This window comes from Galeopterus variegatus, unplaced genomic scaffold, assembly GCF_000696425.1.
Source record: "Galeopterus variegatus unplaced genomic scaffold, G_variegatus-3.0.2 Scaffold1421, whole genome shotgun sequence".
Classification (NCBI taxonomy): domain Eukaryota; kingdom Metazoa; phylum Chordata; class Mammalia; order Dermoptera; family Cynocephalidae; genus Galeopterus; species Galeopterus variegatus.
Window position 1 is genome coordinate 159619 of NW_007727532.1, and position 23310 is coordinate 182928.

The following is a 23310-nucleotide window of genomic DNA, read 5'->3' on the forward strand; positions in this document are numbered from 1 at the left end:
TGTGGACAAGTTCTGTGAATTAAAAACTTCAGGGAGACCCAGTCAGAGGGGAGTCCCCACACTTTTGTGAGTTTTATCTCCAGGAGATCTACCAGGTCCTCACAGTGAATATCAGAGGGAAAAACCTCTTATGCTTCTGGCAGGGGAGGGGGAATAGGAACTATTTTGAAAGTTGGAATGGCAGAATGTTCTGTTCTTTTTATCAAGGTCTGCCCTCAGGAAAACTATTTTAGCAGAGGCTAACCTGCTGGGGTGTAGAAGAGCCTAACAAACGTGGAGTATGGAAAATACCCAACTCCACACCCTTCCAGCCATCCTATCCCACCTGAGAAGCACTGGTTTAGTTCACAGTCCAGAGGCACAGGCTCACCAAAAGACTAGAGAACTAGAGAACTACATACTTCTCCATCCCCCAAACCTTTCCACCACACAAATAAAGGGCTATTTACTGGAATACTTTTCACCCAATACATCATGTCTGAATTCTAACAAAAATTTACAAGGCATACTAAATGTCAAAAAACACAGTTTGAGGAGACAGAGAAAACATCAGAACCATCAGAACCAGGCTCAGATATGGCAGGAATGTTGGAATTATCAGACTTGGAATTAAAAAAAAACCAAAACACGATGATTAATATGCAAAGGGCTTTAATGGAAAAAGTAGACAATATGTAAGAATAAATGGATAATAAAAGCATAGAGATGGAAATTCTAGGAAAGAATCAAAAAGAAATACTAGAAATCAAAAACACTAATAGAAATGAAGAATGCCTGTGATGGACTCATAAGTAGACTGGACATGACTGAGGAAAGAAATCTCTGAGCTTGAGGATATGAGAATATAAACTTCTAAAAATAAAAATCTGTCTTAGTCCATTTGGGCTTCTATAACAAAATACCATAAACTGGGTAGCTTGTAAACAACGGAAATTTATTTCTCACAGTTCTGGAAGCTGGGAAGTAAAAGATCAAGGTGCCAGTAGTTTCAGTGTCTGGTGAGGGCCTTCTCCCATTCATAGATGCAGCATTCTAGCTGCATCCTCACATGGGTAAGGCAGCTCTCTGGGGCCTCTTTTATAAGGACACTAATCCCATTAGTGAGGGCTCCATCCTCATGACCTAAGTATCTCCCAAAGGACCCACTTCCTAATAGCATCACATTGGTGATTAGGTCTCAACATATGAATTTTGGGGAACATAAACATTTAGTCCATAAGAAAAGCAAAGAGAAAAAAGACTTAAAAAACCCACATAACAGAATATTCAAGAACTGTGGGACAACTACAAAAGGTGTAAACATGTATAATGAGAATACGGGGAAAAGGAGAGAAAAACAGAATTAAAATTTGAAGTAATAATGACTCAGAATTTCCCTAAATTAATGTCAGACACCAAACCACAGATCCAGGAGGCTCAGAGAACACCAAGCAGAATAAATGCCCCCAAAAACCTACACCTAGGCATATCAAAGTTCAGAAAATCAAAATCAAGAAAAAATCTTGAAAGAAGCTAGAGGAAAAATCTCCTTCCCTATAGAGGGGCAAATATAAACAATACATCTGACTTCTCTTCGAAACCATGCAATTATTATTAGCACTGAATGCATATGTTAAAAATGAAGAAAGACCTAAAATCAGTAATCTAAGTTTTTACCTTAGAAACTAGTAAAACAAGAACAAATCAAATTAAATCCAAAGCAAAAGCAAGCAGTTTGACAGTTTTTTACAAAATTAAACACACTCTTACCATATGATCCAGCAATCGTGCTCCTTGGCATTTACCCAAATAAACTGAAAATTTATGTCTACACAAAAACCTGCACAGAAATGTTTATAGTGACTTTATTCATAATTGCCAAAACTTGGGAGCAACCAAGATGTCCTTTAGTAGGTGAATGGATGGATAAACTGTGGTACATCCAGACAATGGAATATTATTCAGTGCTAAAAAGAAATTAGTTACCAGGTCATGAAAAAACATGAAGGAAACTTAAATGCATAGTACTACGTAAAAGAAGTCGATCTGAAAAGGCTACACACTATATATTTCTAACTATGTAACATTCTGGAAAAGGCAAAACTGTGGAGAAAGTAAAAAGATTAGTGGTTGTCAGTGGTTAGTGGAGAGGGAGGGATGAATAGGAAGAGCACAGAGGATTTTTAGGGTGGTGAAACTATTCTGTAAGATACTACAATGGTGGGTAAACATCATTGTCCATTTGTAAAAACCCACAGAATGTACAACAAAGAGTGAACCCTAATGTAAACTATGGACTTTGGGTGATAATGATGTGTCTGTCAGTGCAGGCTCATCAACTGTAATAAATGTACCTTTCTGGTAGGGGATGTTGACAGTACGGGAGACTGTGCCTCTCTAGAGACAGGAATTATACTTGTACGGGAACTCTCTCCTTTCGTTCACTTTTGCTGTGAACCTAAAACTGCTCTAAAAAAATAAATTTTAATTTAAAAAAATGAAGACACATGGGGAAACAGGTTAAATTTAATTATTTATGGTTTGGGGCACATTTTTCAAGGTTGAAAATTATAAAGTCTATTTCAAAATACTTAATTGGAGGTTTTTCATTCATCAACAAACATTTATTGAGTACCTAGTATGTTCCAGGCTTATGACTATGGTAAAAATAATTATGTGATTCCACTGATATCTATTGTTTAAATGCTAAACATTTTTAGTTTGTTTATTTTTTTGATTACTAACAGAACACAAAGCCCATTAAAAGAGTCATTATCAAAATGGATTAAAATTATAAATTGATATATTAAATATATGAGAAGGTTAAAAGGCAATTTGACAAAGATGAATTTTCACAGCTGCCTATGGGGAGGCACTTGGGTGGAAGAAAGTAAAAATAAAATAATGGAAATCAAACTATCGAAATTATTAGCTATAAACGGTGGAAGAAGAGTTTTCTAAAGGGATTTCAAAGAGAAGATTCATCCTCTACATTATAAGTGAAAAGAACTTGTGCTTTACAAAGATGAAATATATAGGATAAAACCATGTTCTTAAAAGGAAGCTGCCTTTAAGGGAAGCACTGAGTCTAATTCAGTGCCTTGAACATAAAGGTTTTTCTAAAACTATTTAAGTATTGATATAGGCTGCTGTGATCAAATTGTCTATATAAAGCAGAGAGGGGCAGTTAATGGGAAGGGTTCTGGTTAGAAAGATATAGCAGTGTTGAGATGTTCTCAGTGTCCACATTTGTTTTCTGTGCATGGCTATGCAATTATCTTGATATGGCAGTTTTAAACCTCGCATTTTAGATTTTAAAAAATTACAAAAGACCTTTGGCATGACACATTACTTTTATGTTTGGTTTTAATACGTATTTTAATTCTTGCTGTAATAAAATAGATTTTGTGTCTTTGAAGAGGAAGTCATTACACAGAGACTTGGATTCCCAGCACTCCAAATAATGTCTGACATTGCCATCTCTCCCAGTGGCTGGGATAATTTTCATCAGACAGGCACTGTTCTTAACAACCACAACAGCAAAAGAAAATGCTACAAGTGAAGTTGACTGTATATACAAAACTGTTCAGAAAAAGGGACATTAACTATCTGTCAGAGGAAGAAATATTTGGTTTGCTTACTGGACCAATACAAAGGACAGCACCTTGAGCTAGAGTTTGGCTGAATAGCATACAGGTTACACTGTAAATCAAGTGACTCCTACATATGGACAGTTATTTATTTCTGCTTCGGTTTTCATGTTTGTCCTCCAGCAGTCCATACAGCTCAATACAAAATAGTGATATTTCGTTTTCCTCCTTTTGTTTTTCCTTATACTATAGGCCAGTAATTATGCTCATGTTCTACATGGCACATGGAAAAGGGAAGAGACCTAGGAGGATGGTTAGAGGCGTATTCTCCAGTTTAAATGTGAAAATATTTTCCCTCTGAGAAAACGAGGAGAAGAGACTGCTTCTGTCCTGGGGGAAAGGGCATGCTGATGAGCAGCAATGGATACCTGCAGCCAAGCAGGAACAGATAATAATCTTCTCAGTTTGGACATGTCACTAAGTAAAAGAAAATGTGATTGCCTATAATGCTACTGAGGAGACTTTACCTACAAAATGTATTTCTTACTCTCCAAAATGAGGGTTTTTTTCATTTTAATGAGGATACCAAGTCTTTTCTTTCACAGACTTAATATTAATTGGGCCCATTTCTGAAGCTGGAGTTCTTTGTACATTGCCAGACATTGAAAAGTTCAATATTACCTTTTAATAATATGTTTGAGTAGGTGAACCCATCAGTCCTGATACTAAAGAGCATAGTACAGTGGATGTATTCATATCTTGCCATCATTAGTTCTCTGCTTCTCCTTTTTGACTATTTCCTATATGGGAAGAACATTTTTCTTTATGGGGGTTGCTCCTCAGATCTGAAGGCTGCCAGTTCATCATGGCAATATGGAAGTATGAAGGCACCTGTGAGCTCCCCCTTTTAGAGGAGCTGCTAAGAGCAAAATCCCAGATGTGTTTCTGTACAACAAAAGATCAAAAAGAATTTTGTGCCATTAAAAATAAATTAATGCCTAGGTTTCTTCAATGGTACAAAGAAAACAAACAAAAATTAATAGAAGTAAATTCAGGGATTCTGTTACCCTCACAAAGCCTCATTACGGGAGGTGCTAAAAAAGGTTACAAAATTATAGAAGGAAGGATTACAACATTCCTCTGAAGGCTCATAAAAAAAGTTTGAGCTGGAGTGATTCACAAAGGGGAAAAGCCAGATAGAACAAAGAGTGGGAAGAAAGAGAGAGATAATATGACCATGATGCACTGGGGTGGTTGCAGGCTGGTTCAGGCAAAATCTCAGATGGGGTCCCTGAGCTCACAACGCCTTGCTTTCCTTGCCTCTATAGGTCATTATCTCCACTCTGGTCAGGCTTCTGCCAGCATGGATGACCTGGGACCTCATTGTTTTTCCTCTGAGATCTCTAAATTCCTCTCCCCAATACAGAATCCTCACCTAGCAGTTATCTCACTGCCCCTTATCACCTGATACTCTGTTCTCTTTCCTTGCTAGAACTCTTAATCTCAGAGTGGCCAACTTCATCCAGGCCATTAATTGCTTTCTGGCTAAACAGATTCCACTGCAAACTTTTCAGCACGCTGCATTCTTCAGCCTCCTGAAAACCTCTGGCCAGGCTTACCATGCCAATCCCCAACTCACAATCACTTCCCTCAACTTTCTCTGCTCCTTATCCTGGGCAGCAAAGAACTCTTATAGGAAGTTGCAGAACCAGGCAGCTAAAGCAATATAGACTCATGTTGGCCTTTGCTGATGGGTTTCTCACCTCTCATTAATTTCTTCCTTCCATACTGCCCACAGCACTTATTCCAGATCTGCTCCTCTCTCATCATGGTCTCATTTACAAATCATTTCTATAATCCATGGTCGACCAATCTCTTACTGTATGGAGAAGCCCGGGCTACATATATACATTCAGCTTTCACTCTGTTGTCTCAGAGGAAGAGGATTCTCTCCTCTCTAAAGCAAACTCCACCTAAATTTGGATCACTTCCCATTCTTCTTTCCCATGATTCCGATTCCATACCATAATTACCCATAAGTACTCCTTCATTCTTTAGCAACTTCAAGCTCACATTTTCCATGGCCTCTTTCCCTTTTATTGAACAACAAATAACAATGTAATTTTAACTTTGTTACCAATTCTAGTCACCATTTATAATACCTGTATTTCCTTTTGCTTAATACCCAACTTCTTGACCTGTAGTTTTTGTCTACTTTCTCTATTATTAGTGTCATATATTCTGGCTCCTACCTCTGTCTACTAAAATAACTCTTGCTCAACACTGTTTTTCTCAATTACTATCTTCTTTGTAACATCTGATAATGTTAATTACTCCCTATTTCTATAAAATTTTCTCTTGGTTTCCACAACCCAATTCTTTTCTAGTTTTCATCCAGCTTCTCAAACTGATCTTTTTCTATCTTCTCTGCAAACTCCTCTTTCTTTTCTTCTCCCCTACTGTGGGTAGCCTCTCAAAGTTCTATATTCAGCCCTTTGCTCTTCTTTCTTTCACTTGTCTTTCATACTCATTTATTCATATTCTCAGGGCTTCAGCCAACACCTCTATGCTACCATCTTCTATTCCTTCTACTTTCTTCAACTCTGACTTGAACACAAATTCTTTCTGCCTAACTACTTACTATTTAAAGGTGATTTCATCATATTCTGCAAATCAGTCCCATCCATCAGTCCATTTCTATCAGTTCTACTGTTATGAGTTGAACTGTGTTCCCCCAGAAAAGACATGTTGAAGCTCTCAGAATGTGACATTACTTGGAAACAGGGTCTTTATAGAGGTAATCAAGTTACAGTGAGGTCATTAGGGTGGATCCTAAACCAATATGATTGGTGTTGTTATAGAAAGGGGAAATTTTGGACATAGAGACATACATGCACACAGGGAGAATACCACATGGAGATGGAGGCAGAGATGGGGGTGATGCACCTATAAGCCAAGGAATTCCAAAGATTGCTGGCATTCAAACAACCATTCATTCAAATGACCAGAAGCAAGGAGAGAGGCATGGAAAAGATTCTCCCTCATAGCCTCAAAAGGAACCAACCCTGCCAACAGTTTGATCTCAGACTTCTAGCCTATGGACTGTGACAATACATATCTGTTGTTTAAGCCTCCCATTTTATGTTACTTTGTTATGGCAGTCCTAGTGAATTAATACAACCACCAATCCTCTAACCTCCCAGACTAGAAAACCTAGATGCATTCTGTACTCATTCCTTTTCTTCATCTTCTGTATCCAATCTGGCACTAAAGACTTTAGTTTATTCCTCTAATCATGACTGCTAATCTCACACTCTTCATTGCCTCCTCTTTCTTCTACCATTTTTATCTCAGTTCCTGTTGCCTTCACTCTAGTCCCAACCTTCATTTCACATCGCGATTCCTATAAAAGTCTCTGTCTGGCCTCTCAATCCAAAATTATCTCCTAAGATGTATAATTCATGTTGTTTTCATCACATCAGTGCCATGGTCAAGATGTGCTTATAGTGCCATACTGCCTACTATGCTAAATCCAAGCATGGCATTCATGGTCCCCCATAATCTGGACACATCTTGCCCTTCAATCTTTTATCCTCCTATACACATCATGCTTATTTCCCTCTTTGAGCCCTGCTCCTTCTACTCTTTCTCCCCATCCCCATCAGGATGCATTACCTTCCCTCCTGTCATCCAAACCTGTTCATCTTTCAAGGCCCTGATCAGTTTTCATTGACTGTGACTACTCTGACCTACACTAATATATCTTGTACTTGCTGCATTCTAATTAGTACTTTTGACTTTGCAGGTTAGGCACCAAGTGTTATTTCTTACATTTTATGTGGATGTACATTTCTATTTCCATCAGCTTATAGGACATAGTGCTTGTTAATTAATTGGTCAAACTCTTAAAGTGGGAATAATGGGAGGTGAAGCGTGGAGGAAGAGAAAGGAGATTGGATACCAAAGGAATATAAAAATTTGGCTAAAACAAAGAAGGAGAATTTGTTTAAGTCAATATTTTCCAAATGTGCTCCTTGGTTCACCAGCATCTGAATCATTTTGGATCCCTAATAAAATGCAGATTCCTAAACCCCATTAAAGATGAACTAGACCAGAGTCTGCTGCCCAGAATTCTGACTTTTTGAAGATAACTCAAATAATTTTTAGGTATATGAAGTCCAGAAGCACTAGTCTAAGTGAAGAAGGCAGAAGATAGATGCTGAGAGGAAACAGCTTTTCTTATGTTTACTGGGTACATGTATTCTCTGTCATGGCTAACAATAGAATGAAATCATTTCACACTATCATGATTTGCTTTGATGTGATTCTCCCTCTTCAACACATTGCTTTGAGCACAGAAGTCCTTTCTTCCATGGCAAGAGTATTCAAGTACTGCATCACAAATATGGGCTGGCTAATATAGACTCTCTCAAAGAATAAACATTTCTTGGCATTCCAAGGAAAGGTAACATTTCTAGGCTGGTTTTACTTTCTTTGGGAAGTAAAATCTAACCAGAAACATACTATAGGCTTGTGGAATTTGGTATCATGGAGAGAGAAAAAAACAACTCTGAGATCTAGTTGCTTAAGCTTTTAATTAGAAGCAAGCAATAGCTAAAATGTAGCTGATCAGATAAAAACTGAGGACCCTCTCACTGGCTCACACTGAGCAGGATTTCTGCAGTTGAGTACTACAGAAGCAAGATAACAGAATTAGATACGATCGGGGGAAAGAAAAATGCACAAAAGTCCTTGAATTAAAATGAATTGAAAGCTTCTGGGAGAAAAGCTATTTGGTAAGCTCCATTAAGTCTATTGTAGATAGCTTTATTTGACAAAGCAGCATCCTGGCATGTGGAACAGGAAAGAAAATAGCTATAAGATGATCTGTCAGGGAGTTTCCAGTCTCTAAACGAATAAGATTCTGTGCAGTAGCCAATACAGCTTTTAACTCAAAAGAGATACAGAAGCAAAATGCAATTATATAACCCTAGTAAGTGCATTCAATCTGAATCTCCCATACATCCCTTTCTTGTCCTACTAACTCTTCAAACACAGCAATTTATCAAGCGGATGCTCAAACTTATGGTTGTATTTACTTCATAGTAACACTGGATAAACTCTGTATACAATACTGTAGATACTGAGGTAGAGACAATCCTAAAAGTCAAAGACTAATAAGCTATAAAGCATCCTGGTTAAGCACTTAAAAATTTGAATAGCTCAATTATTATTAAACTCTTGTTTATTTTGGCTATAAGTTTATAGTATTTATTTACAGTAATTAGTTCACTATTCTGAAAATGCTAAGTAACCACTGATTACAACAGGTTTATTCAATATAGATAGCAGTTTGCATGCTTAGGAATCTACATAGAGCAAGAATAGAGGAAATTCAGATGTTAACAGCTAATGAATGCTTTTTAAAAAGTCTGACTTGTTGGTTTTCTTTCCTTAAGAATTTCTATTCATGAAGTGGAGATTCTAACTAGGACCACTCAAGTGGCTATAGAGCTGCTGACTTCAATATACAAGTACGGGAACCTGGAAATTCAGATTTGAATTATCATCTCCCCTCGCCCCCGGTGTCTCTCATACACATAAACAGCAGGGATAGTATACTACTATATCTCCACTGTTTCCACAGTGCTTGGCACATAATGGTTTTTAAATGAATGGATGAACTCATCTAACCATCACAAAATTTTTGTTAGGTGGTTTTTATGAGGCACTTCTTACAAATGTGAAAGCTGAGGTTCAGTGGGGAAGAAGTCAGTCACTCCTAGGTCAAGAAGGACAGAGCTGAGACTAGAACTCTGTTCTAACTTAGGTCCAGTGCTTTTTCTACTGTACCTTCCCACAATCTAAGCTCCTTAGATTGTCTGGAATGGTGTGCCTAAGAAGACTGGTCTCCCCCAAGATAATCTCTCATCCAGGATAGTTTACTACAAAATTGAAGGGGAGAGTGTTTGTCCTATTGTTCAAAAAGTTTGTCTTATGGGTCCCATTGGGAACCCACACTGTGGCCTCTGTCTCACAGTGAAGTCCTAACTATACTAGATACGAGCAAAAGACTTTTACCCAGACAACTGTTTGTGGACGCCTGTTTGATTTCCAATATACCCCCAGGTAGCTACAATGGAAGGCAGCAGATAGGTAGACAGTCATATGTTGCAAATATTTCTCCTTAGTTCATTGATTCTCTTTTAACTTTGTGACTTTTAAGAAAATTTAATATTTAATTTTTATGCAGATACACTAATCAAAAATCTTTTATGATTTCTATCTTTGGAGACCTTCACTCCAGATTATATAACCAACTCCTATATTTTTCCATAATTTCTTTTGCTATACGTATTTTGTTAATATTTAAATCCATCTGTTATTAATTTTGGTGTAAGGTGTATGTGGTGTAGGGATCTAACTATCTTTCCTGAAAGATTGGCTAGTTACCTATTTATGCATATACTCTTTTATGGTTTCTGCTGAAGAACATATTAATAAATCCATACCAAACATAGAATGATGCTGCTTCTTGGTAAACAAAGTCCACTTTTTCTTTCTTTCTTTCTTTTTTTTTTTTTTTTTTTGTGTCTGGCTGGTATGGCGATCTGAGTCCTTAGAAATTCCACTTTTAATTAGGCACTTCAATAGAAGATGGGAATAAATGAAGGCCACAGAAAATCCTGTACCACAGGGTTGATATGCAGCCAGTGTGTACTTGCGTGGCCTCATCAATTTTATCTAGCTGCCATCCAGTCTGATGGGTTGATGCCCATAACTTACTGGGTGTTAAAGGTTTGAAAACATCATCCCTGCAAGTAGATGTTTGTTAAATAAAACAAAGCAGCATTATCTTTACCTGATTCCTCAGTTTCTTTTGTTTCTGTTGTTTCTTCTATTTCATCATCAGACATTTCCATTTCTTCTTCTCGCCTGATTCCCATTAATTCATCATTATGAATGTTGCGAATTTCCTAAGGTTAGAAGTTATGCTTTTTAGGTGGAAAAGCCTTGAAAATGTTGAGGAAGTGAACAGAGTCAAGGATCAGGTAAAACATCTTTTAAAAATTTTTTTGCATATTAAAAACAACAACAACAACAATCTCAGAGTACTCTTAAGGCAAAGGCAAAGGGGCATGTTGAGACTAAAATAGTCTCACCACACAAAACAGAGCTGGGTACACTCTTTCTTACATTTGGCTTTCTTTCCAGACCCAGATCTCTGGCAGTCTTTGATTCCTGTATCCTTCCCATATCAGAAAGTACTTCTGGCCATGAAAGATCCCTTACTTCTTACTCATGTAGATTTCTGGACTGCCATTTTCACCTTCCCATGTTGGATCCTTTAATTTTGCTGCTTGTCATCCTCTTCCCTCTCCTCTTATAGTTTTACTGAACAGAACTCTTAATTGAGTTTTCCCGGTTTAGAAGTTACAGTAAATATGAACTGTCAGGAGTAAACTCCCACTAGACAAATCTTCCCATGGATAATAACTATAATTTTTGGACAAAACACAAAACAATATAAACAAAACTCATAACTATTTGATGGCTTTAGACAGTAAACAAAAGCAGGTATATTCTGAAGAGGAGTTGACATTTGGAAGAAGAGAACAGCATAGAGTGAGTCTCTGGGTTTTTAAAGAGCCTGTTAGTCTGAAGGCGGACCAGAGTTAGCACCTCACAAGGTGGCTAAATTTCTAATAGAGAACCCACAGTTTTTATGGCCTAAAGAACTCAAAAAGAAAGTTCAGGGCAACCACAGCCCCTGGAAAGTGAGGAGGAGATATTAGAAGTGAGACAGCTAAAGAGAGAGAGCTTCAGATTTGGTATATAAGATCTATTTAAATTTCTCCATGATCCCTGAGTCACAAAAGCACAAAGGAGATTCCAAGCAGCACAGCTAGGGCTAAAAGAACTAAACTAAGATTTGAGCTGCCATCCAAGAGAGAATTTCTAACTTGAATCCAACCAAATAAATTTACCATTAAATCAAGAGAGAACAAAGTCAACTTTCTTTGGAGAAACAGAACAGAATCCAGTCTTCACAACATAATATTCATAATATCTAGGATAAAGTCCAAAATTACTTGACATACAAAGAAGTAGGATGACATGACCAATTTCCAAGAAAAAGGACAATCAACAGAGACCAACCTTAAAGTGACCTAGATGTGATAATTAGCAGACAAGGAATTAAAGCAGCTATTACAACTATGCTCATGATGTAAAAGAAATATACTCATAATGAATGAAAAGAAAGGAAATCTCAGCAGAGAAATAGAAACTTTAAAAATGAACCAAGGGTTCACTTGTCTTAAAAGAACCAAAGGTTCTTTGGTCTGGAAATAAAAAGAACTAAAGATTCTTTTAAAAAATGTTGATTCCTCTGCTGAGATTTTCTATCTTTTCATTAATTATGAGCTTATTTCTTTTACATCGCTGAGCATAGTTATAATAGTTGCTTTAATTCCTTGTCTCCTAATTATCACATCTGGGTAATTCTAAAACTTAAAAATACAATATCTGCGATAGAAATAATCAGATCAGCCCCAAAGTGGAATAGAGATGGCAGAATAAAGAAAGAATTTAAAGAGAGAACAATATAAAAGTATCCAATCTGAAGAACAGAGAGAAAAAATATATTTTTTAAAATAGCAGAGCCTCAGGGTGGGATTGCATCTAAAGGTCTAGCATATATGAAAATGGAATCCCAGAAAGAGAGGGGAGGGACAATGATTTAAAAATATTTGAAGAAATAATGGTTAACAGTTTCTCAAATTTGAAGAAAGACATTAATCTACATTTTCAAAACCTCAGTGAACTCCAAGCATGTCTAGGAACATTACAGTCAAACTGCAGAAAATTGAAGATAAAGAGAAACTCTTGAATGCAGCCAGAGAAAAACAACACATTATATAGAGGGGAACAACAATTTGAGTACTTTGATTTCTTTCAGAAACAATAAAGTCCAGAAGTCAGTGCAATAATATCTTTAAAGTTGAAGAATAAAAATATCTGTTTATTCAGAATTCTATTTTCAGAGAAAAATTCTTTGAAGAATGAAGATGAGCTAAGTATATTTTCAGACAAAAGTAAATGCAAGAATTCATAACCAACAGACTCGCACTACAGGAAATGCTAAAGAAAGTTCTTCAGTCTGAGGGAAAGTGCTACCAGATGTAAACACAGACTCTCAGGAAGGCATGAAGAACATTGGATATGACCAAGATCACACTGGAAAAGTCACTTAAAAAAAGTAAGCATGAGAATTGTGCATTTTGGAGAAAACTGAAATCATTTAGAGGCCACCTGATGCCTGTAACAGGCTCCTCAGTACTGATCAAAGAATTCCTTGCCTAGGTTAGCACATACTGGGCTGTTATACAGGAAATATCCAAAGCTGTGGAGGAAATCGCCTCCATTTAGGGGGATTATAAATATTTGAAAAGAATTTCTTAATAATTAATGTTTTAGTTTGTCACTATCCTAACTAATATCCTTCTTTGTTATCCCTTTCATCAGGAAAAATGATTTCTATCTCAAGTTTTTACTAAAAAGAAATAAAAGACCCTTTAAAAAAAAGTGAGCTATTCAGCATCATCACTGATAGTTAAGAAGTAATAGAAAAATCAGATGCTAACATAGTATCTCCCACATACTGCAGGGGCATTATTTAAAATGGAAGAAAATAACGACTTACTTAAGAAAAATGAACTTTAAAGGGCTTTGTCAAGAGAGAGATTTACTATGTCTTATTCAAACTCATTGCAAAGGGAACGATACAGGAATTTCTCATTTCTGAGAATTCGTTCTATCTCAGGAGTCTGGGTTTTGGTTATCATCAAACAGCTGATATTGGAAAGGTGATTATAACTAGGTTTGGCATTGGCAAATTTGAACATTGTACAATTTACTGCATCAGGAAAAGTCATGGCTTTCTAGTTGCCTAACAAAAATGTAGACTGTCAGAGAGTATAAAGAGACACCAACTCTTGATTCACAAACATGTCACCTGACCCTGGGAAAGTTACTGTGTTTTTCAGAAGAGTAAATTGTGTTCATTTTAGGTAAATGTCCCAGGGCAGAAAAATCTGAGAGCTAAGACATGTTTTGTAGCTGCTCAGCATCCACAAAGCATCTTTCTGCTTCCAGCTGGGCAAGAAAGCATAATCTCTTCCTAGAAATATAAAATGTTCAGTAATTAAGTGATATAACTTAATTAGAGGTCTTTCTCATCTTCAAAAATCCCTAAAAAGATAACAGACCTATGGTCAAATTTTACCAAAATGCCTCAAAATACTTCAGGAACAAGTATTATCAGTTGCTTTAGCTGATAATGAAATGAGAGTAAGAAAAAAAGGGAGAAGGTTGTTCCTAGTTGTTCAGTCAGTCAGACAAAATAGCAGAGCTCAGAGCCCTCTACCTACTGGACAATCCTTCTTAGCTCCAAAGAAAACAACAACAACAACAAAAACAAAAACAAAACTAAGGCTCATATCATTACTCTTCTATAAATACCCAATACTTACTACGTCACCCAAATTAACAAATGAGATCAAAGGCAAAGGAAACATTAGAGGTTATGGGGTACCATACTAAAGTAAACTTATGGAAAGCACTTAGTAAATGACAGTACCTGTAAGAAAAGTGACTGAGATTTTAATTCTTTGACAACCTTACCATTAAAGCACTTGATATCTGACATCAATGTTTATTGCATTCTTTGGTTGGGTCAGAAAAGCTCTACTTTGGGAAGCAAACCTTAACAAATACCTTCGGAGGGAAGGGCTAAAAGGTGTCATGTACCTGAGGAAGGCACTCTATCTAGCTTGGACATAAGTGCAGGCAGGGGAGGACTCTGAACCACTGATGTGCAGACAGCAAAGGAAATAGCTGCCTCCCAGATTTGTGCCATTTCCTATCCTGACATTTCGATCCAGTGCTGAAACCCAAAGAGTAGCAATGGCATGCAAAAACATTTTCCAGCCATTTGCATTTGTAAATCTCTACCTGAAATTGACATCACTGATAAACTATAACAAAAATGGTAAGACAGCCTCCTAAAGTTTCTATACCATTCTCCCACCCACAGTAGATCTGCAGTATTTTTCATTTCAACAGTGAACTGTTAATGACTTCTGGAAATGCATTATAATGACTTTGAGTCTGTTGTAGTAGTAACTTTTTCTGAAGCTTAGAAATTCATACACTGCTCTACAATGGAGGACAAATCACTTTCATATAGAATAAAACTAAAACATGAGACAGATGAAAATGCATAACAAGAATCACTTTTGCACCAGCTGACATTTTTGATTTATCATAAAGTAAGCATATCATAAATGATTACATGTTAATAATATAACTATAGTTTTACAAAAATTTATGTGGCATTAAATTCATCTTATTCATGTTTTATGATAGGAAGATGATTACCAGAAAATTAGTTAATTAAATGTGAAACAAAATTCTACTTCCCCAGACTTTCAACATTAACAGGAAACTTAATGGGGAAGGGGTCAAATGAGGGAATGAAAAGGAGCAGAGGATAGAGAGATAGCTTCTGCACTTATGTAGGAATTTGATTCTGAGGCATCATTTAATACAATAAGGCAGAGCACAAACACAGGTTGTTAATCAATGTCTATTGTATGATACATAATGGAAATACAAATTACGTTGATCCAAACTGTGTTAAAATGTTTTTTGATGGCTGAAAGGCAATAGCTAGTGTTAGTGGGTTCTAAAACAAGGGTACGTGGATGACTTTAATATCTATCTGCAACAGTTCTTCAGAGTTTGGAATGGTAGGCCTGTAAATCTAGACAGAAAGTTATTTTAGCAATCGTAGTATTTCATTTTATAAGAACACTAGCAATCATCAAGTCTCTTTTTTTCTGGCCCAACGGTGTGATACCTCATATTAGGGAGACTACAAGGGGGTTTATCCTCATGTCTATTGCTCTGGATCTAGTTTTGTACATCATCCAAGGCTTAGCTTCTAATCCAGGCCAGCTTGAAAGAAACATGCAGGTTTTAAAGGATTCTGTACAGAAAGAGTTCCAACAACACACAGAACTGCCAGTAAAGTCACCATAGACACTAACTTTTAGTAAGGAAAGGGATTTCAGCCTTCTCTGACTATGCTTTTCAATTGTATTAGTAGGATCCTCACACACTTACAAATCAGGAAAGTAAAGCAATGAAAAAGACTCATTAGCAAACTAATCTTTCTGGCATATGCTATCTAAGCTAGTGCCTAAACTCCCTGAAAGTGCAGACTTTTTCTTTTTACTCCATACCTTCTCTCTCAGCAGAGTAAGAGTGTTGGCTACTGGTAGAAGAATGACAATGAGACAAGGAAGAGGTACTTTGTGACATGAGAAGGTCACCAGCTGATAGTTCCCAGAGGTAACTGGTAAAAAGGTTAGATGTCAGAAACTTCCACCTTGAGGAAAAGCCGGACTGATGAGTTGTGGCTTTGATACCTGGCTCAAGAAAAAGCGAGTCTAGCTGATTAAGTCTCTGAGATGCTCTGATTTCCAGTGAGGTGCTAAGAGGCAGCCACAATTTAAGAGGACAGTTTCTTTAAGAGGACATTTTCTTCACTTCCCATAGGATACCTCCTTTTAGTCCTCTTAGTTGCCTGCTATTAAGTGAAAGTTTGCACAGGTAAAAAACAAAAACAAACATAAAAACAAAAATAAACCATGACTTAATGTGGCACCAATATAAAGTAGAAGAGATCTTTTAGGTTTAGAGAATGCAATGCCAGAGGAAGTTCATGAGCTATGTCCTCTCAGTAATTTTGCTTATCAGGATTGAGGTACCAAAGGGGGAACTTAATTTAATCATTTAATCCAATTAATAACTCAGGAAACTTCTTTTTTTGGTTTCTACAAAGTCTAAAAGCACAGCATGAAACATGTAGCTCTAGGTAGGTCACACTGGCTGTGTACTTTATCATCACCACTCTGCCAAGGAAGCTCTGATATTAATATTCGGTAATAGGGTGCACAGCTCTGTTTTCTATAGGCCCAGAGATAGGCCCAGCTTATTAGCACAGCTATCCTTCCTGTGAACATAATTAAACTCAAGTACATACCACCAGATAGGTAGGTTTGATACACAAAGCCTTGATAGATAATATTGATGGGGAATATTTCATTGCAATGTAGTTTACAAGTCAGTGCTCCAATTAGAGGCTCCCTTACTCCTACGAAAAGGCAATTGAAGGGTGAGGCAGTTCAGATAGCTTCTTCTAACCCATAAGAGGGATACAAGTGTATGAGTATTGAAAGAAAGACGCTTAATACTGCTTTTCTACAATTGTAAGACATATTGGACAATTTTCAACCTTTATTCTTCTGAAGAGTTTGGATATTTTAAATTTAGTGTATGAAACTTCACTCTTCCTCTTGATCACTTTCGTTACCCTTCCAGCTCCCTGAGGGCAAAGACCATTTCATCCTGCACTGCCTGTCATAATGCCTGAGACAGAGAGGTGCTGAGCAAACGTTTGAATTGCAATGTTGAATTTTGTTTGTTGAGGGTCAACAACATGAGATAACCCTTGGATTCTAAAATCATTTTGTGCTACAGTAAGACAATAGCTTCCATTTTTGTTCCTAATTCTTTTTTTTTTTTTTAAAGATGCTATTGGCTTTTTATGACTCTATTTACCCATTGGATGATGTCTTCAGGGATTTCTCTCCGGTGACTCCTGGATCCCTTTGCTGTGTCAGAACTGACGGTTCAGAGACTATCAGTTTATGAGCAGGGTTTGCCTTATTTTCCCTTAAATGTTCTTCATGGTTTTCAAATTATCTCATATATCCTCATGAAGAACATAGAGAATAGATTATTATCTTCACTTTACAGTTTAGAAAACAAAGGTCCACAAAAGTTAAATGACTCACTCAAGTCCACAAGGCAGTTTGTACCAGAGCTCAGAGTGAGAAGAATAATTTCTAGTTACTTGCTAGCTGTGTAATTTTCTATAAATCACTTAGCATTTCTGAGTTTCAGTTTCTTTACATGTAAAGCATAGATTCTATACCTACTCATTATCCCTTAATAATAAATTGAAATAATATTATTTATATTTTTCGAACTGTTTATACACTTCTTAACTCATTTAATCCTGTAAGATTTTCACTATCTCTGATTTACAAGTGAAGAAATAGAGATTGAGATAGGCTGAATAACTTGCTCAAAATTAAGCAGCTTTAACATGTAGGAACTGAGATTTGAATTCATGTGTGACTCCAAGTTCAATATTCTTTCTACTACATCATGTCTATTTGAGGCTCATATAGGTGAGATAACCAATATGAAAGTGCTTTATAAATATAACTGTCTTATAAATGCTATTTAAATGTTAAGGAATATGACAACCTGAAATGATAGATATAATGGGCCTGCTACCAGACTGGCAAAGAGGACTCAGAAACGAGGTTGAAAAAGTTGCTGCATATATAGATTGAAGGTATCAGGGCTGGGTAAGGAAGCTGCCCATAGGAACAGAAGAACCTGAGGCATACTTACTACCATTTCCAAAGGCATATTGGTGAAAACAAACCTCCCACCTTAGTTTTTAATTTTGGATTCAGAATAGCAACCTCACATATATTCTAGTGTTATGCTAAAAATGTCACTTGAGCATAGGCGGAGGGGTGTGTCAACCTTAACCTGATATCAGAGTCCTCTGTTACCTTTAAATCTGCCACCTATACAGGTGCCTGGATGGGTTTGATAAAAGCAGCTCAGAAATTTCAATGCTCCAACGTAACCATAGCTTCTAGTCTAAACTGTCAAAACGCTCTAATAAATGTAAGACAGCCCTAATATTACTAACACTGGAAGCATAGGTCAATAATTATTGTTATACCCAAGCCTAGTTAGCTCAGAAAAGTACATTTTCACTACCAAGGTTTCTATCCAGCAGAATGCATTCAAGAAAACACGTGCATATTTATTACCCTTTTGACAGCAGGTGGTCTAGACATAGTGACAGGCTATAGAACAAAACTTAGTGTTTCATTAGGGACTTGTGACCATGGGAGCTTGGAACTATTTAATTCTGGCTAAACTCCAAATCAATAACTTGTTAAAAAACTGTCCCCCTGAGGGGCTACCAGGGCAAAAAGTTACCAACCTCAGCTTGTTTGCACCAAACGCTGATGTTTTTACGCTGAGCTTTTGTGAAGTGGTCCCATGCCTTCTGTTTGGAGGCAGAGTGGTACACAGCGACTATCTGCTCAACTACAGCATCAAATCAGCAGTTGGACAGTTGGATCAGGCCAGAGTATCATCGAGGGATGGCAAAAGAGAGGAGAAAAGAAGTAAAATAAAAGACATGCATCAGACTTGTTGTATCTTCTTGCTATAACATTATACTAGGCTGTGGTTGTGCTTGGAAAAGGCTATGTGTTCTGGGGTACTGTGATTTTAAAGGGGACTCAAAAGAAGAAACATCAATATACAGAAAAGAAACTCCAGAGGTTTGGGGTGAAATGGTGATGAAAGTTTTAATACAGGCAGTTTGTATTCACTCAGGCAGGAGAGGCAAGAGCCATAATAAATGTTTTAGTTTAATACTTGTGTTTAATTTAGTACTTTTGACCCTGCACAGCATGAAAGCAAGTGGCAAATGGTACCGGCAACTTACTACTACTGGCTCCTTTCACAAACTAGCCCTCTGAAATAAGCTTGGATGCTTCCCTTCAACAGAATTCATCCTTTTACTATTCTGAGATACGTTTAACCAAAAGCATCAAATAAAAATCTAAGATGGATTGAATCTATTTTAAGTCTGCCTAGATAGGCTTGTTGACTGGAGAAATATGTTCTATGGAAGAATACCATGTAAGTGCAGTCCTAGAGAGTATTTTTCAGAGTCTCTTAAAATGTCAAAAGGAGAAATGTGTACAAATATTCTGGGGCTTTATCCTAACCAGTTCAAGAGAGGGGAAGCTTAGACATGACTCTTTTGTAAAAAGAAAAGCAGGACAAAAGCTCCTGCTTAGCTGGTTGTTCACAGTAAGAACAGACGTGTTATTTTTTTTCTTTACAGCCCTGTTTGTACCCTGTCTTCTAATGATTTAAAATTGATATTCCCATGATGCTTACTGCTCTCTTTTTCTCCTTATTCTGAAGTCCTGAAGACATGTGCTTTCGCCTCCTGGATTTTATGCCCAGAAATACTTTCAAAATACAAGTGGAAGATGGAACAACACCCCCTTAACCCCAATTATGTGAGTCAAGTGTGAGAACTCAAGTATAGAAAGATTGCACCATAATTGCTTAAAAGCAAAATCATAAAACTGCACCCATATTCTTAAGGTGAATTCACTTCCTTACTGAAAAAATATGAGAGCATAATTTTATAATATGGTGAACAAAAACATTACTTGAGAATTTATCTGATCTGTCTCAATTAAGAGACCTTGGGTAGGTTTGGAGTGGTATTTCTTTAATTAATTTACTATTATTTTTATATTCTAAGATGTGGAGCAGTTGGTGGGGAGGGGGAGAGGGGAAAGGGGAGATAGGGTGGGGTAAGGAGGGAGGGAGGCATGGTCAAGGCCTGTGGCACCCCCCCTCATTCTGGCAGGGGAGCCCAGGGACCTTCTGGCAGTGGCTCAGTGGTCACCACTGGGCTGGATGCAGATGTCAGGGGGCATGGCTGAGGCCCTTGACCCCCCACCACCTTGGCTTGGGAGCCTGGGGAACTTCTGTTGGTGGCCTGGTGGTCATCACTGGGCTGGATGTGAATGTCGGGGGATGGGGCTGAGGTCCTTGGCCCCTACCACCTCTGCTTGGGAGCCTGGGGGCCTTCCAGCTGTGGCTTGGTCATCGCTGGGCTGGATGCGGATGTTGGGGGAGGTGTGGCTGAGACCTTTGGCCCTCTCTCACCCTGGCTTGGGAGCCCAGTGGGCCTCTAGTCCTTCTAGGTTTTACAGGTGTTTTTGGTGGTGTTAGACCTTTACTAGTTAATATCAGAACTTTGTCTTTAATGTGTACGTTTTTTTGTTTTTTCTTTCAGTTCTGTGTTGGGTTATTTGCTATTCCCATTACTTAAACTCTGCACTGGAACTGATTTGTTGACCTTTGGTTACTTCTAAAGTGGGGGGAACTTCCTGTGGGAACCAGCACTTGAGCCCTGTGGTTGAGCTAAATTGCCACTTTGCTGCTGATTATCTGGGGAAGGCTTTTTGTACAGCTCAGATTTTTTTTTATGATATTTTCATATTTATTTATTTTATTTTATTTTATCAATATACAATGTAGTTGATTTTTGTGTCCCTTTACCAAATCCTCCTTCGCCCCTCCCTCTCCCCCTCTCCATCAATATCATATTTGTTAGCTTGTCTTAACAAGTTCAACGAATTGTGATTGTTGTGTCTTCCCCACACCCCTATTTGTTTGGGTATTTATTTATTTTTAGCTCCCACAAATAAGTGAGAACATGTGGTATTTCTCTTTCTGTGCCTGACTTATTTCACTTAATAATATTTTTTCTACATTCACTTAATATAATTTTTTCTAAGTCCATCCATGTTGCTGCAAATGGCAGTATTTCATTCTTTTTTATAGCAGAGTAGGATAAGGAAACTGTGGTACAGCTCAGGTTTTAATAGTTGGCCTCGTAAGCACTTCCATGTCTTGTGAGGTCCAGTACACCTGGGTTATGTGGAAACTCTGGTCTGGGCCTGAGTCTTTTCAGCAAACTGCACCCCATGCAGTTCTATATTCTTGACCAGTCTCCTCTGAGTGGTCCTGTGCTGACTGAAGGGCAGATCAGCTGTCCATGCTGTGCCCCAATGTTTCCCTGGTAGGCCTGTCTTCCCCACCCCCTGTGTTCCAAACACTTCCCATGGTATAGGCCATGTGCTGCTCTGCTGGTCCCTTGCTATGACTCACTGGCCTGTGAGTGGCTCCTTTTTTCAGTTGTCTGTGGCCCCTCACTCCTATGTGGGTCCACTGGAATCCTGTTAGTGGTCTTGCTGGCCTGGGGGCCACCAAGTCCCTCTTCTCCCCTGCAGCCTTCAAGCAACTTCATACGAAGGGCACAGCTCTGGCTTTTGCCAGATCTTGCTCTGTGTGCTCACCAGGGCCAGTCTTGAAGTGGTTGGTGCTTGAAATGGTTGAAGCAGTCCTTTCTTTCTCTCCTTGTGGCTTCTCCTGCCTTCATGAACTCTGTAGGTCTCTCTTCCTTTTCCCCTGAGTTCTAGCAGTCCCAGCTTGGCTGCCATTGCTTTTTAATAGTTGTAAGTTGGTCGATTGTGAGAGAGGGTGATACCTGGTACCATCTATTCTGCCAACTTGATCAGAAGTCTGGTATTTCTTTTTAAAAATGGCCATTTCGGTGGCTTCTCAACCTGTCCCATTGTCTATGACATTCAGCAAATGGGGTGGAAGAAAAGAAACTAAATACGAAATGCAGAAGTAGCAAATTTGTTTTTTATTCAATCATTTATGTAAAATATGATTACACTTATCACTAAAATAGAGGTCTTAAAAAGCATGTTACATGATGACAGTGATGCAAATCTGAAGAAAACCTGCTTTAAAATGCTGGTGTTATATCCTAACTTCAACAATAAAATATCCAACCCTTTTTTGAAGCCCAGGGCTGTAAAAGTGCATGATGTGGCCTGAGTATCAGTGTTTCTAAGGAGCTAAAGTAGATATACCAGAGAACATGAAAACAGGAGGTGCCCACATGTATCCTGTGAAACTGGAGCTTGGGCATTTTGCAGTATAAGGAGAACAGACGCAGTGAAGAAGGGAGCCTTGCCCCTTGACACAGGATGGCTCTGTAGGCCTGGGCTCCTATGTGGAGCCAAGTGATGGCTAAGTGAAAGTGCCCTCTCACCCTTGCAGCAAAACTCTAACTTCCACTCACATTGAATGAGAATTCCAGAAAGGGCCTGCTTGAACTTCTCCTTTGCTTCTTCCATTTCTTTCTCATGGGCAGCTTTCTCGTTCACCAGGCGGCGCACGTGGCTGTTGGCCGACTGGATCATAGAATAAAAGTTGTTGGCGCTGCGACGGTTCACCTCTCCTCGCTCTATCCAGGTGAGTAAGGTCTGCACAGCTTCTGAGAATTTGGAATCATCTGAAAAAAAAAAGAGAATTTATCTTTAGAACTATTAAAGGTAACCAAATCTTGATGTGTTTTTCCAACATGCTGGCAAGGAGGTCACTGTGGCTTTTTGGCAGTGTTGGTTAAATGAATTGCTGAGGATGAGGAGCCATGTATGCACATATGTACACACACAGGCAGCAGGTGGGCAGACAGAAAGAATGAAAGTCTCAAAAAATAGATTGGTTGTGGTGGATGAAGAATTTTCAGAAAGAAAATTGTTTCTTCTTTCCTTAAAAAGCTTTTCTGTACTGATATAGTTTTCGCATATTACAAATTTCTTAACCTGTATGTGTGTGTGTGTGTGTGTGTGTGTGTGTGTAACAGAGAGAGAGAGAAGGAAAGGGTGGGGAGAGGTATGAATTAGTGAGGTGACTTCAGAATTCTACAATCCTTGGGGCCGGCCCGGTGGCGCACTGCTACAGTGCGCTGCTTGGGAAGCGTGGCGGCGCTCCCGCCGAGGGTTCGGATCCCACATACAGACTGGCCGCTCACTGGCTGAGCGAGGTGTGGGAGCAACACTGAGGGTTGCGATCCCGTAGCCGGCCCCGGCCCGGTACGGGAGCGGCACTGAGGGGTGCGATC

The 23310-nt window shown here is 38.3% G+C and overlaps 1 protein-coding gene across 1 annotated transcript in view; it reads right to left on the reverse strand.

Annotated features, from left to right (window-relative positions):
- Positions 1–23310, reverse strand: part of ENOX2 (ecto-NOX disulfide-thiol exchanger 2) — a 53154-nt gene that overhangs the window by 17283 nt on the left and 12561 nt on the right. Inside the window, exons 3-5 of the mRNA XM_008576892.1 lie at positions 22486–22698; positions 18733–18839; positions 10432–10546 (exon numbers count right to left, since the gene is read on the reverse strand). Coding sequence (XP_008575114.1) covers positions 10432–10546; positions 18733–18839; positions 22486–22698 — 435 coding nt within the window. The remainder of the gene's footprint in view (positions 1–10431; positions 10547–18732; positions 18840–22485; positions 22699–23310) is intronic.